This window comes from Cnephaeus nilssonii (genome assembly GCF_951640355.1).
Source record: "Cnephaeus nilssonii genome assembly, chromosome: X".
In the NCBI taxonomy this organism is placed as follows: domain Eukaryota; kingdom Metazoa; phylum Chordata; class Mammalia; order Chiroptera; family Vespertilionidae; genus Cnephaeus; species Cnephaeus nilssonii.
The window spans coordinates 34155489-34172044 of record NC_137071.1 but is presented as its reverse complement, the minus strand read 5'-3'; the positions used below and the strand labels follow the sequence as shown (position 1 = coordinate 34172044).

Genomic DNA, 16556 nt, shown 5'->3' with positions numbered 1-16556 from the left:
TACAAATGGAGACAAATGTAAAGCTGAAATGTGGAACCCCACAGACAGTTGGAATGCACATTTGGGGGCTATTTCTTGAGGTCTTGTTTATTGGTTATTTCTACAAATTTGGTTACTCCTTCTGATTACAAAGGGGAAAATATGACTGAGCTTATTTCCAAAATAATGAACCTATTGATTACTGCAAATATATTCCAAAATACTTATCCATTTATAGAGTGGCACGCTATTTTTAGTTTACGTAGAAAAGATCTTCTAAATTTATGAAAGTTCACACTTGAATACTTCTTTAGTAGGAAACAAATATATTTGTATACCCAAATATAAACTGACATGCCTTTGATGCTATTTTTACTCTATTTTGGGCAGAAATCATCTGATGCTTTCCTTAAGGAAGGAACATAAAGCCTCAAGATGGGAGGTAACAGCACAAACAGCACAAGAGCAAAGTGCACTGATCTTCAAATACCATTTCAAGATACCCTGTATGCAACCACCTACATCCTCATATTCATCCCTGGTCTTCTGGTTAACAGTGCAGCCTTGTGGGTTCTGTGCCGCTTCATCAGCAAGAAAAATAAAGCCATCATTTTCATGATCAACCTCTCTGTGGCTGACCTTGCTCATGTGCTCTCCTTACCCCTCCGGATTTACTACTACATCAGCCACCAGTGGCCTTTCCAGAGGACCCTTTGCCTGCTGTGCTTCTACCTGAAATATCTCAACATGTACGCCAGCATTTGCTTCCTGACCTGCATCAGCCTTCAGAGGTGCTTCTTTCTCCTCAAGCCCTTCAGGGCCAGAGTCTGGAAGCGTAGGTATGATGTGGACATCAGTGCTGTCATCTGGGTCATCGTGGGCACTGCCTGTTTGCCACTTCCAATTCTGAGAGGTACTGGCTTAGCCAACAATACTGAATTCTGCTTTGCTGATTTAGGGCTTCAACACATTAGCATGGCTTCTTCCATTGGCATGGTAACTGTAGCTGAACTTGGAGGTTTTATATTACCTGTTATGATTATTACTTATTGTACTTGGAAAACCAGAAAATCTTTACGGGAATTCCAAGTTCCTCCTCAGAATACCAAAGAGAGAAAAAAAGCTTTGTTGATGGTCCTGATGTGTGCAGTGGTGTTCATTGTGTGTTTTGCCCCTTACCACCTCAACTTTCCACTTTTTATGATGGTGAAGCAACATGTCTTTTCAAACTGCTCCTTTATTAAGAGTATTCTATGTTTCCATATAATTTCCTTGTGTCTTGCAAATCTGAATTGCTGTCTTGATCCAGTTGTATATTATTTTATGACCTCAGAATTTCGTGATAGATTTTCAGAACATGGTGGCCTGGTTTTTCAATCATGTGTGAGATGCAATGAAAATGTTTTGGAGATTCATCACAAGAAGGAAGATCTTCAAATTATCTCCCTCTAATTTTTGGATGATTCCAAGACAACATAATCAAACAATTAGCAAGAATGATCTATATGCTCTGTCAGTTTAGCTATGTCACCTTGAATATTTTTTTTCTAAAATGTTGTTGACTGCTTTAACAAAACACGCCCCCCCCTTTCCTTTATTCTCAAAATTACTCTTTTGAGGGAGCTACTTATGCCTATATGTTCTGTCCAAATGGAAACAAATTTTTCTGTGGAGCACACAAGAAAACATTTTTCTTTTTAAAACATTTTTCTTTACAGAAAGTAATAAGCAACTGAATGAATTGCCCAACTGTTCCCCAGCAATGGGTGTAGTCTTTACACCTTCTCCTACAAAAAACAAACAAGAAAAAAATAACACACATACCCAACAATAAAATGTAAATTGAAAATAGGTAGATATAGGTGAATTTTGAAATGTTTTAAAATGTACATGAAAACAATATGATCCTAGCTTTATTTAGAAAATAACACACTACTTAAGTAATGTAGGCTAAAAAGGACAGGTTTATATTAATAGAAGTTATGAGAATTGATACTTTTATAATTTAAAATGTCTATGAGACTTTTACTTTTTCCTCTTGGAGAAAGAAACAATTCAGATAAATACCAAATATCTCAAAAATATCAAGACATTCACACAGAACACATACAAGTTAAACACAAAATAAACTTGTGTTCTAACATATTATACAAAGTTCAGAGTTTCAGGGTTTGCAGTGAAAGTTCTTTGCTTGAGTATGTGTGATGTGATACATGCTTTTATATATTGGCACTCATTCAGAAAACATTTTGTCTAATTTGTTCATTAAAATCTGCCGAAACCGGTTTGGCTCAGTGGATAGAGCATCGGTCTGCGGACTGAGGGGTCCCAGGTTCGATTCCGGTCAAGGGCATGTACCTTGGTTGCGGGCACATCCCCAGTAGGAGGTGTGCAAGAGGCAGCTGGTCAATGTTTCCCTCTCATCAATGTTTCTAGCTCTCTATTCCTCTCTCTTCCTCTCTGTAAAAAATCAATAAAATATATTAAAATCAATTGTGCCATGGTCTGCCTGGATTAATTCACTTAAGTACCACCTTAGTCAAAATATTGCTTGATAGATTTAAACAATGAAGACACACACATACATATAGTTTTTCAGATGGACCTCTTTTCTTACAGGTATGTGTAAAGATAACAATGGTGAATTGAGTCTTGCTGTAAATGGAAAATTGCTATTTTAATAATTACTGTGGTGAAATTATTTTGTAATACAAATCACTCCCATTGGAAATTTTGAAACTTAAAATTTTATATATCAGTTTTTATTAAAATAGTATTTTAAAAAGCAGTGGTTACTTTTATAAAATTATATTCATGCAACGAGTAAAAATGTTTCAGTCAATGATGGACCACATATACTAGTATGATGGTGGTCCCATAAGATTATAATGAGGTTGAAAAATTCTTATTGCCTAGTAATATTGTAGCCATCATAGTGTCATAGTGCAATGCATTAATCATATGTTTGTTGTAATGCTGTTGTAAACAACCCTATGTGCTACCAGTTATATAAAAGCATAGAGCATACATTTCTGTATAGTGCATAATACTTGATAATGATACTACATGACTATGTTACTAGTTTATGTATTCACTGTACTATCCTATCTAATAATAGACAATATGCAAATTGACCATACCTCCGACACACCCTCAAGCCACGCCCACAAGCCACGCCCACCATCCAATCAGAGCGAGTATGCAAATTAACCCAAACCAAGATGGCTACAGCCACAGAGAGCAAGGTTTCCTAGGTAACAGAGGAAGCCTAGCTTTCTGCCAGCCGTTGCAGGCCTAAGCCTCCACTCAAGCTACAAAGTTTCAATTATAGAAGGTAAACAAATTCAAACAAATGGCGGCAGAATGGAGCTTGAGAGAGCAGGCCAGGGTTGCCGCCGGCAAAAGGGGAAGCAAAGCTTTCCGCACACCCTGGCCGGGCCCACCCGCTTAAGGCAACAAAGTTTCAATTATAACCCCAACACAAATGGCTGTGGGCCTCGGAGGGAGCCCCAGGCTTGGCTCTGATCAAGGCTACAAAGTTTCAATTGTAGAAGGAAAGTAAATTCCAGATACCAGGGCCTCTGCTTGCGTTGCCAGGGGGTGTAGCCCGCCTGCAAACCACCACAGGCCCCTCGCTCAGGCCGCCCCACACCCCAAGGGAACCCCACCCTGATCAGGAACACCCTTCAGGGCAAACCAGCTGGCCCCACCCCTGTACCAGGCCTCTATCCTATCTAATAAAAGAGTAATATACAGATTGATCATCACTGCAACACACAATATAGCTGCCCCCATGTGGTCAAAGATCCTGCCCCCATGTGTACACAAGATTGCCACCACAAGATGGCCAGCAGGAGAGGGCAGTTGGGAGGCACCCGGCCTGCAAGGGAGGGCAGTTGAGAAGGACCAGGCCTGCAAGGGAGGGCAGTTGGAGGTGATCAACCCTGTAGGAGAGGGCAGTTAGGGGTAACCAGGCCGGCAGAGGAGGGAAGTTGGGGGCAAACAGGCTGGCAGCAGAGTGGTTAGGGGTTGATCAGGCTGGGAGGCAGAAGCAGGGGCAATCAGGAAGGCAGGCAGGCAAGCAGTTGGGAGCCAGCAGTCCTGGATTGTGAGAGGGATGTCCGACTGCCCGTTTAGGCCCGATCCCTGGGATCGGGCCTAAACGGGCAGTCGGACATCCCTTGAGGGGTCCCAGATTGGAGAGGGTACAGGCTGGGCTGAGAGACAACCCCCCGCCATGCACGAATTTCGTGCACCGGGCCTCTAGTTTTTTAATATTAATTTAGAGTGCACCATTTCTACTTATGAAAAAAGTGCTATAAAATAGTATTTTTTGTTATGCTGGCAGCAGGCTTATAAATCTCATGTTTACTATGTCTCTTGATTGCATTATTTTTTTCTTGTGCTTCATTTAATCATGTGTTGTTCTGTGTTGTTGTTTTTGTTGTGTTGTAACATGCTATATATGCTTGTAGCCTAGTGGCAATAGGCTATACCACATAGCCTAGGTATGTAGCAGGCTCTATTATCTAGGTTTGTGTAAGTGTATTCTATGATGTTCACACAATGACAAAATTGCCAAAAAATGCATTTCTCAGAATATTTTCTTATCTTTATATAATTAGAAATTTATAAAATGTTTTATCTGTGTTATTTTTTTTTTTTTTGTAAATAGTGATTGCTTATCTAAACAAAAACAGATAACATTTACCACAGGGGGATTAAAAAAAAACACAGGAAAACTCAAGTTCTATGAAATAATTCAAGGATGTGCATTTTAGAAAGTTGTGTCCTATAGAAATGATCGAGTATCTCTTTTTTAGTACCTAAACATTTAAAATGCCATTTTAGGTGGAAATTGTTCTAAATTATATTCTTTGCTACCCACTTAAGCAATTTGTTTTATATAAGAGGACATGGTGTATAAAAGAAGTATTCATCCAGATTCAGAGGACCAAGATCTAGTTTCAGGTCTGCCACTGATGAGCTATGTTACTTTGAGCAAATTACTTATCTTTGGTTTTCTTTCTTTTCTTTTCATTTTAACCTGTTCATAAGGGAGCTACACTAGATGATCTTAATTTGAGGCATACTTTTCAGAATGTGCTTTCTAAACTCCAAAGCACTTTACACATGATTGTTTTTGCTATTATTAGTGTTAACATTGTTGCTAATGTTTAATGTAATATTAATGTAACATCTAACGTAATCTTTTCAGTGTGACTGAGGGTCATTATTATAAACATCAGTTATTGTACTGTACACATTTAGTTCTCTCAAGGCTATTGAAATCTGTAGTATTGCTTGTGCCTATACTAAATTGGCCCTATGAACTTTCGGTTCTTATATATTTGATTTTATAAGAGCTTCTTTCTCCACTATCCTATATAATAAAAGCTTAATATGCTAAGTGTCCGATCATCCAGTTGGCCATTCAACCAATCAAAGTGTAATCTACACTAATAAAAGAGTAACATGCTAATTGACCATACCTTCGTGATGCCCACCTGCCAATCACGAGTGAGTATGCAAATTCACCCAACAAAGATGATGGGTTAATTTGCATATGCAAGCATGGAGCTGCTGGGGACAGAGTGGGACGCAGGTTTTCCGCACCATCCCAGCTTGGGGCCTCTGGGCAGGTGGGAAGACGGAAAGGCAGCTCTGGGCCAGAGCAAAGGGGGTGCCAGCAGCCAGGGGAAGGAAGGCCCATTCTTGCACGAATCTTCATGCATTGGGCCTCTAGTATGCTAATAATATGCTAAGGTCGCTCAACTGCCTGCTATAATGTGCACTGACTACCAGCGGGCAGATGCTTGACCATCAAGTTAGCATGCTGCTGGAGTCTAGGAGATCAGGACTGAGCGAGATGGGCCAGACATGCCCTGGAACCCTCCCACTATCCCTCCCCAGCTGGCCAACCTCTTGCATCCCTTCCCGGTCCCAATTGTGCACTGGTGGAATCCTTCAACCTGGCCTGCACTCTCTCGCAATCTGGGACCCCTCGGGGGATGTCAGAGAGCCGGGTTTGGCCTGATCCCACAGGCCAGGCCAAGGGACCCCACTGGTGCACGAATTTGTGCACTGGGCCTCTAGTTTTAGGTTATTTGCACATACTTGTCATTGTCAGTGGGATTCTCTAATAATTCCTTACAATTTTAATTAGTAGTTTCTATTATGTTATAGCTTTAAAAATACAATAATTAAGCTAGTTATAACAGAGTTTAAATTGAACAAAAATGAGTAAAAGCCTGTTTATTTCATTTTACTTGGAAATGGTGTGCATGGAAAAGGGAAAATCTCCTATGGAACAAAGTGCATGGTTTTAGTTTATGGACTTTATGACATCTCTTTTGACTATGCAGGACTAGCTTTATTTTGTTTCCTTCCTGATTCTGTTAGCTGTGTTTGGATACCTAAGGTTGCCAGATTTTTGAGTACCAGTTCACTGAGGTGTGACTAGCTGTTTATGACAACAAAAATTTCTTGGAATATAATTATTACATATACATTTCTATATAATTAAATACATGTATATATGTATATGTAAAGTTCCTACATATATAAATTTATATATAAAACTATATATATATAGCTTTATTTATAAAGATATATATATATATATATATATATATATATATATATATATATATATACAAATTTCCAAAATCAGTACTTGTTTCTCTAATGGAGGTTTTATATTTTCAACATTTATCTGCTCACTTGGCCATTGTGCCCTCTCTCTTTAAGGCCACCTGCTAGAAATTCCCTATATCTTTGAAGTTCTATATGAGATACATTAATTCTTTTTAAGTTGGCCTATTGTCCTCATTAGTAATAAAATGTTTCCAAAATATGTGGAGAAGCGCAGAAAACAGACTGGCATACTAACTCTCTTGAAGTTACCAAAATTTGCCAAATAGCTCCAATTTACTCCTACTTCTATCAGAGGGGTGGAGGTGCTACATGCAATCACCTTGATCTGGTATTTCTGGGGCACTGCAAATATTCAACTGTTTCTCTCTACTCCCTATTAGCTAAAATATTGGAGTGCAGGAGCTCTAAGAATGGCAACCTTGAATATACAACTGTAAATGATTGATAATAATTAGACAGACTTGGGTTCTAGTACTATTTCTGCCCTTTCTTAAGTGTATGATCTTCAGCAAAACATTTTACCATTCTGAAGCTTTTTCCTCATGTGAAGTATAGTGATAATCATCTCTACGCTTTCTGCTTCACAACTCTTGTAAAAAAATTCAATAAGGTATATAGATGAGAATTATTTTTAAACTATGCTTATTACTTAAACATAAGGAAATAAAAAGTAATACTGAGAAGAGTCATGGAAGTGAGGTAAAGTGTCCACCACAATCCACAACAACACAGTGAATATCATTAAAATTTTTTAACAACTTATTAACATAAGAAATATGAAGATTTGAAATAGTTCCCAGGATTAAGGTAATACTGGCTGAGCCCCTGGAGGGTAAGAGAATGAGCCATTTAACTTGTACCCCACCATGAGTTAGTTAGGTTCAGCATTTCAGAGAAGAGAGTTGTGATTAGGGTTAAGGTTATCTGAATAAATCAAATACCAGAAATTGACAATAAGCTTAGGGAAATGATGACGACAGAATAGGGCACAATCAGTGTCTCCTATGAATACCAGTAAATTTTGTAGCTGGAAGGCAAGGTCTCCAGAACATTGGAAAGGAATGGATTAAAAAATAATCTTTATTCTTGAAAGTATTACATATGTCCCAATTTTTCCCCCATTGACTCCTTCTAGCCAGGCCCCACCCCAGGCATTCACCAACCTATTTTCTGTGCCCATGGATTACACATATATTCATACAAGTTCTTTGTTTGATCACTTCCCACCCACCCCGTGTTCCCTCTGAGATTTGACAGTGTTCAATGCTTCTACTAGTATTTCTCTGGATCTATTTTGTTCATTAGATTCCACATATGAGTGATATTATGTGATACTTGTATCTCTCTGATTGGCTTATTTCTCTTAGCATAATACTCTCCAGGTCTATCCATCTGGTTTCAAAGGAAAGGAAATCTTTTTTTTCTGCTGCATAGTATTCCATGGTGTAAATGTACTGCAACTTTTTTATCCACTAATCTGCTGATGGGCAGTTGGGCTGTTTCCAGATCTTAGCTATTGTAAATAGCTTCTATGAACATAGGGGTGCATACATTCTTTCTAATTGGTATTTCGGCTTTCTTAGGATATATTCCTGGAAGTGGGATCACTGGGTCAAATGGCATTTCCATATTTAATTTTTCAAATAAATTACATACTGTTTTCCATAATGGCTGAACCAGTCTGCATTCCCATCAGCAGTGTACAAGGGTTTCCTTTTCTGCACAACCTGGCCAGCACTTGTCATTTATAGATTTGTTGATGGTAGCTATACTGACAGTAGTGAGGTGATGCCTCATTGTCATTTTAATTTGCATCTCTCTGATATTAGTAACTTTGAGCATTTTTTCATATACCTCTTCATCATCTGTATGCCCACTTTTTAATTGGATTGTTTGTCTTCCTTTTGTTAAGTTGTATGAGTTTCCTAAATATTTTGGAGATTAACCTCTTATTGGATATATCATTGCCAAATATGTTCTCCCATACAGTGGGCTCCCTTTTCATTTTTTTGATGGTTTCTTTTGATGTGCAGAAGCTTTTTATTTTTATGCAATCCCATTTATTTTCTCTTTAGTATTTTTCTTGCCCTATGACATATATTTGCAAATATATTGCTGCAAGAGATGTCTGAGATTTTGCTGCCTATGGTTACTTCTAGAATTTTTTATGGTTTCACGACTACATTTAAATCTTTACCCCTTTTGAGTTTATTCCTTTTTTAATCTTTATTGTTGAGAGTATTCCTTTTTTCCCCCTCATTGCCCCCCTCCACCTGGTTCCCGCCCTTCCCAGTCCTTCACCACCCTATTGTCTGTGTCCATAAGTAATGCATATATGCATGTAAGATCTTTGTTTAATAATTTCCTGTCCCACACCTCCTTCCCTCAGAGAATCATCAGTCTGTTCTATTTCCATGCCTCTGATTCTAATTTATTCACCAGTTTATTCTGTTCATTAGATTTCTTATTCATTTTGATTTTTAGATTCAATTGTTGATAGGTATGTGTTTGTTGCCACTTTGTCGTTCATATTTTTTATCTCAATCTTTTTCTTCTTCTTCCTGTTCTTAAAGAATACTCTTCAACATTTCATATAATACTGCTTTGGTGGTGATGGACTCCTTTGGCTTTTTCTTGTCTGTGAAGCTCTTTATCTGATCTTAAATTCTAAATGATAGTTTTGCTGGGTAGAGTAATCTTGGTTGTAGGTCCTTGCTGTTCATCACTTTATATATTTCTTATCACTCTCTTCTGGCCTGCATAGTTTCTATTGAGAAATGAGCTGACAGTCGTTTGGTCATTCCCTTATAGGTAACTAACTGCTTTTCTCTTGCTACTTTTAAGATTCTTTCTTTGTCTTTAGCCTTTGGCACTTTAATTATGATGTGTCCTAGTGTGGTCCTCTTTGGGTTCCTCTTGTTTGGGACTCTCTGTGCTTCCTGGATTTGTAAGTCTATTTCTTTCACGAGGTAGGGCAAGTTTCCTGTCATTTTTTTCTTTATATATTTTTATTTATTTCAGAGAAGAAGGGAGAGAGAGAGAAAAACATCAATGATGAGAGAGAATCATTGATTGGCTGCCTCCTGCATGCCCCCTACTGAGGATCGAGTCCACAATCCAGACATGTGCCTTTGACCAGAATTGAACCTGGGACCCTTCAGTCCACAAGCTGACGCTCTATTCGCTGAGCCAAACCAGCTAGGGCTGTCATTATTTCTTTAAATGGGTTTTCAATATTTCGCTCTGTCTCTTCTTCTGACACCCCCATAATGTGAATGTTGGTACCCTTGAAGTTGTCCCAGAGGTTCCTTACACTATCTTCACATTTTTGGATTCTTATTTCTTTTTGCTCTTCTGTTTGGGTGCTTTTTGCTTTCTTATATTTGAAATCATTGATTTTATTGAAATCCTCTACTCTATTGTTGAATCCCTGTATATTATTCTTTATTTCAGTCAGTGTATGCTTAATTTCTGACTGGTCATTTTCCTTTTTTTTTTTTTTTTTTTTTTGCATTCTCACTAAGATCCTTGAAAGTCTCACTAAATTACTTGGAGGTTTATAGAAGATTCTTGAGTAACTTTATAGCAGTGGTTTTGAAGTCTATATACAGTAGTTTATTTTCTTCCATTTCTTTCATTTGTGACATGTTTCTTTGTCTCTGCATTTGCTTCCCTGTGTTTCTATGTATTGGGTAGAGCTGCTATGTCTCCTTGAGTTGGTAGAGTGGCCTTGTTTAATAGGTTCTTTATAGGGCCCAGTGGCTCAGCCTACCCAGTCACCTGAGCCTGGCCCTCTAGATGCACCCCTTTGTGGGATGTGAGCACCATCTTGTTGTAATTGAGTCTTGATTGCTGTTGGTGTCACTGGAGGAATTGACCCCCAGGCCAATTGGCTGTGAAGACCAGCTGCGACTATAGTGGAAGAGCTGCTGTGAAGGAGACACCCTTATGGAACAAGACCTGCTTTAATGGTGCTTTGGTGATCACTGAGTCTGCCCCTTGAGTGTGTTGCTTATGGATGTGTAGAGTTGTAATCTGGTATGGTCTCACACTGGCCACTGGGTACACTGGCTCTTGGGTCTCCAGGGTGGTGCAAAGCCAGCCACTGCCTCAGGCCACCCAGCGGGAGCTACAGAGATATCTGCAGATTCTTCCTCTTTGTATGGGGTTTGGAAGTGCCCAGACAAGGCTCAGCTATGAAGCAAGGCATGTTCATGCTGGTGCTGGGTCTTGGGCCTTTTATTGATAGGTTTGGGGCTCCCTGACCCAGCTGCAGCTTTTTTGATTTTAGTCTGAGCAAGACAGGCCATTCATATGCAAAAGCTTCTGCACACAGCTTGGGTGGGGTTGTAAACTGGATGAGGGGGGATCTTAGGAAATCACCAGGGTGGAGCAAACAGAGCCCTGAGACAGGGGAGGTCCCACCATAGGAATAATGATCCCTTGTTAGCACCTCCATCTCAGAGGAAGCCTCCCAGAGTTCCTGCCTGGATGCCAGATAACCTAGTTTCTCCTCTTATGTGTATGTGTCCCCAGAGACTCACCCTGGTTCTGGAGCTCAGAGGAAACGAGAGGAAGTGGGACCTTGCAAGTTCAGTTCATGTACCAGCCTTTTAAGAGGAACAGCTGGCTCTCCAGCAGCCTCTGTATCACTGAGCCCCAATCCACATTGGTTTTTACAGCCGGTGGTTATGGGGACTTCTTTTCCTAGCACTGGGACCTTAGGTTGAGCTTCTGATGTGGGGCTGAGACCTTTGGCTCCTAATGGGTAGCCTCTGCAGAGTTGATCTCCCTCCCAATTAAAAAAGTAACACACATAGGTGTCAGAGAGGTACGTTCCATGCATCCGCACCTCCTACCAGTGTCAGTCTGCTTTCTTTTTTCCTTGTCTAGTTGTAGGACTTCCATTCAGCCAGCTTTCTGATGGTTCTGGATGATGGTTATTCTGTATTTTAGTTGTAATTTTGATGTGGTTGTGGGAGGTGGTGAGTACAGGTATTTACTTATGCTGCCATCTTGGTGATCTCTTGAGTTTATACTTGTATGTGGTATAAATTGGTGGTATGGGTTCATTTTTTTGCATCTATCTGTCCAAATTTCCCAACACCATTTATTGAAGAGACTTTCTGACTCCATTGAATGCTCTTGCTTCCTTTGGCAATTATTAATTGAATGTGATGGCTTGGGTTGATTTACGGGGTCTCTGTTCTGTTCCATTGATCTATATGCCTGTTCTTGTGCTAGTACCAAGCTGTTTTGATTGCAGTAGCTTTGTAACATAACTTGACATCTGGTACTGTGACCCCTCCAACTTTGCTCTTTTTTCTCAAGATTCCTGTGGCTATTTTGGGTCTTTTTTTGCTCCATACACATTTTTGGAGTATTTATTCTAGATTTGTGAAATATGCCGTTAGCATTTTAATAAGGATTGCATTGAATCTGTATATTTCTTTGGGTTGTATGGACATTTAAATGATGTTAATTCTACCAATCCATGAATACGGTATATTCTTCCACTTTTTTATATCTTCCTCTATCTCTTTTTTAAATGTCCTGTAGTTTTCTGAGTATAAGTCTTTTACCTACTTGGTTATTTTTATTCCTAAGTATCTTAATTTTGTTGTTGTTGTTGCAGTGGTAAATGGTATAGTTGGTTTAGTTTCTCTTTCTGAGACTTCATAATTGGTGTATAAAAATGAAATCAATTTATTGGTGTCAATTTTGTATCCTGATATATTGCCAAATTCATTTATTAAATCTATTGATTTTTAGGTGGAGTCTTTAGGGTTTTCTATATACACTATCATGTCATCTGCGAATAATGACATTTTTAATTCCTCCTTTCCAATTTGGATGCTTCTTATGTTTTCTTCTTGTGTGATCACCATGGCTAGGACTCCCAGTATTATGTTGAATAAGAGTAGCAAAAGCGGACATCCCTGTCTTATTTCCATTCTTAGGGGAAATGGTTTTAGTTTTGTCCATTGATTATGATGTTGACTATAGGTTTCTCATGTGTAGTTATTATTATGTTGTTATGATCCTTCTTTGCTGAGAGTTTTTATCAAAAATGGCAGTTGGATTTTGTCTAATGCCTTTTCTGTGTCTATTGATATGATCACATGATATTTGCCTTGCAATCTGTTAATGTGCTGTATCACATTTATTGATTTGGGGATATTGTATCAGCCTTGCATCCCCAGAATAAATCCCACTTGGTCATGATGTATGATCTTTTTATTTATTTTTTATTTATTTTATTAAATTGATTGGGGTGACATTGGTCAACATGAATATATAGGTTTCATGTGTGGATTTCTATGTTACAAGACCTATATATTGCACTGTGTTCCTACCACCCAAAGTCAAATCTTATCCTGTCACCTCATATTAGGACCCCTTTTCTCCTCAACCCCTTCTTTCTGGCAACCACTATTCTGCTTTTTGTGTTCATAAGTTTCAGTTTTATATCCCACATATGAGTGAAATCATATGGTTTTTAGCTTTTTTGTGTGTGACTTACTTCATTTAGCATAATGTCCTCAAGTTCCATCCACATTGTTTCAAATGGTGAGTAGATAGTCTATTGTGTATATGTACCATATTTTCCTTTTCCAGTCCTCTATCATGTGACAGTTTGGTTGTTCCCATGTCTTGGCCACTGAGAATATACTGCAATGAACAGAGCAGTGCATATATCTTTGTGAATACATGCTTTTTAGTTTATTGGGTATATACCCAGGAGTGGGGTAGCTCTATTCTTAATTTTTTGAGGAATCATCAGACTGCTTTTCATAGTGGTTGTACCAGTCTACATTCCCAACAGCAGTGAATGAGTGTTCCATTTTTTCCACAACCTCTCCAGCACTTGTTATTGCATGTTTTATTGATAATGGCCACTCTAACAGTTGTGAGGTGGTATCTCATTGTAGTTTTGAATTGCATTTCCCTAATTGCCAGGGAGGTTAAACATCTTTTCATATATTTATTGGCTGTTTGTGTGTCTTTTACCCACTTTTTGATTGGGTTGTTTGGTGCTGAGTTTTATGAGTTCTTTATGTATTTTGGAAATTAAACCTTTCTCAGAGCTATTGTTTAAATATCATCTCCTATCTGATTGGCTGCATTTTTGTTTTGTTATCTTTTCCTTTTGCTGTGCAGAAGCTCTTCAATTTGACATAGTCCCTTTCATTTACTTTTGCATTTATATCCCTTGCTTTTGGGTCCAAATCCATAAAATGTTCTCTATGACCAAGGTACATGAGTTTGGTACCTATATCTTATTCTATGTAACCTATAGTTTTGGATCTTATGTTTAGGTCTCTGTTCCATTTAGAATTAACTTTTGTACATGGGAACAAACTGTAATCCAGTTTCATTTGTTTGCATGTGACTTTCCAGTTTTTTCAGCACCAATAATTGAAGAGATATCTTTACTCCATTGTGCATTTCTGGCTCCTTTGTCAAAATTATCTGTCCATATACATGTGATTTTATAGCTGGGTTTTCTATTCTCTTCTATTGATCTGTTTCTCTGCCAATACCATGCCGTTTTGATTATCATAGCTCTGTAGTATAATTTGAAGTCAGGTAGTATGATATCTCCAGCTTCATTCTTTTTTCTTTTTTTTTTTCAGGATTGCTTTGGCTAATTTTTTAAAAAATATATTTCTTTATTGATTTCAGAGAGAAAGGGAGAAGGAGAGAGAGAAACATCAGTGGTGTGAGAGAATCATTGGTCGGCCACCTCCTGCATGCCCCCTACTGGGGATCGAGCCTGCAACCCAGGCATGGGCCCTTGGCCGAAATCGAACCTGGGACCCTTCAGTCCACATGCTAACGCTCTATCCACTGAGCCAAGCCGGCTAGGGCTGCTTTGGCTAATTTGGTTATGTTGTGGTTCCATACAAATCTGATGATTTCTCATTCTATTTCTTTAAAAAATGGCATTGGGATTTTGATGGGGATTGGCTTAAATCTGTATATCGCTTTGGGTAATATGTCCATTTTAACTATGTTGATTCTTTCAATCCATGAACATAGAATCTTTTTTCAGTTTGTTGTGTCTCTTTCTATCTCTTTTATTTTTAAAAAATTTTTCCTTCATCTTCCTTTATTTATTTATTTTTTTAAATAAATCTTTATTGTTCAGATTATTACAGATGTTCCCTTTTCCCCCCATAGCTCCCCTCCACCTGATCCCCCCCACCCCATTCCCTTACCCCCCGCCACTTTCTTCATCCATAGGTGTAAGATTTTAGTCCAATCTCTTCCCACACCCCTCACACCACCTTCCCCCTGAGAATTGTCAGTCCACTCCCTTTCTATGCCCCTGATTCTATTATATTCACCAGTTTATTCTGTTTATCAGATTTTTTATTCACTTGACTTTTAGATTCACTTGTTGACAGGTTATGTATTTGTTGTCACTTTGTTGTTCGTAATTTTTATCTTTACCTTTTTCTTCTTCTTCCTCTTCTTAAAGAATACCCTTCAGCATTTCATATAATCTTAGTTTGGTGGTAATGAATTCCTTTAGCTTTTTCTTGTCTGTGAAGCTCTTTATCTGACCTTCGATTCTAAATGATAGCTTTGGTGGGTAGAGTAATCTTGTTTGTAGGTTCTTGATGGTCATCACTTTAAATATTTCTTGCCTTTCCCTTCTGGCCTGCATAGTTTCTGTTGAGAAATCAGCTGACAGTCGTATGTGTATTCCCTTGTAGGAAACTAACTGTTTTTCTCTTGCTGCTTTCAAGATTCTCTCTTTGTCTTTTGCTCTTGGCATTTTAATTATGGTGTGTCTTGGTGTGGTCCTCTTTGGATTCCTCTTGTTTGGGGTTCTCTGCACTTCCTGGACTTGTAAGTCTATTTCTTTCACCAGGTAGGGAAAGTTTTCTGTCATTATTTCTTCTAATAGGTTTTCTTTTTTTTCCAATTTTTTTATTAAGGTATTATAATAATATTAAGGTATTATATGTGTACATATCTTACCATTGCCCCCCCACCCCACTCCCATATATGCCCTCACCCCCCAGATTTTGCATCCATTGGTTATGCTTATATGCATGCATACAAGTCCTTTGATTGATCTCTTATCTCCCCCACCTCTCCCTAACCTTCCCCCTGTAATTTGACAGTCTGTTTGATGCTTTACTGTCTCTGTATCTATCTTTTTGTTCAAGTTTATAATGTTCTTTATTATCCATAAATGAGTGAGATCATGTGGTATTTTTCTTTCATTGACTGACTTATTTCACTTAACATAATGTTCTCCAATTCCATCCAGGTTGCTGCAAATGATGAGAATTCCTTCTTTTTTATGGCAGCATAGTATTCCATTGTGTAGATGTACCACAGTTTTCTGATCCAGTCATCTGCTGACGGGCACCTAGGCTGTTTCCAAATCTTAGCTATGGTGAATTGTGCTCCTGGGAATATATCCGAAGAAACTAGAAACACCAATCAGAAAGGATATATTTCTTCTAATAGGTTTTCAATATTTTGCTCTCTCTGTTCTTCTGGCACCCCCATAATACAGATGTTGGTATGCTCATAGTTGTCCCAGAGGCTCCTTACACTACCTTCATATTTTTGGATTCCTTTTTCTTTTTGTTTTTCTGGTTGGATGTTTTTGTTTCCTCATATTTCAAATCTTTGGTTTGATTCTTGGGGTCCTTTGGTCTACTGTTGAATTTTTGTATATTCTTTATTTCAGACAGTGTATGCTTAATTTCTGACTGGTCCTTTTCCATTTTTTTGGCATTCTCATTAAGATCCTTAAAGGTGTCACTAAGTTCCTCAGAGGTTTCTAGAAGATTCTTGAGTAACCTTATAACTGTGGTTTTGAACTCTATGTCCAGCAGTTTGCTTTCCTCCATTTCTTTCATTTGTGACATGTTTCTTTGTCTCCACATTTTTGC

At 38.4% G+C, this 16556-nt stretch overlaps 1 protein-coding gene across 1 annotated transcript; it reads left to right on the top strand.

Moving 5' to 3' along the window:
• Positions 1-414: 414 nt before the first annotated feature.
• On the top strand, positions 415-1431 carry LOC307096288 (putative P2Y purinoceptor 10; the record flags this gene model as incomplete). Its single annotated transcript, XM_079765863.1, has 1 exon — positions 415-1431. One exon carries the CDS (start codon positions 415-417, stop codon positions 1429-1431), a length of 1017 nt encoding a protein of 338 aa, XP_079621989.1.
• Positions 1432-16556: the final 15125 nt, after the last annotated feature.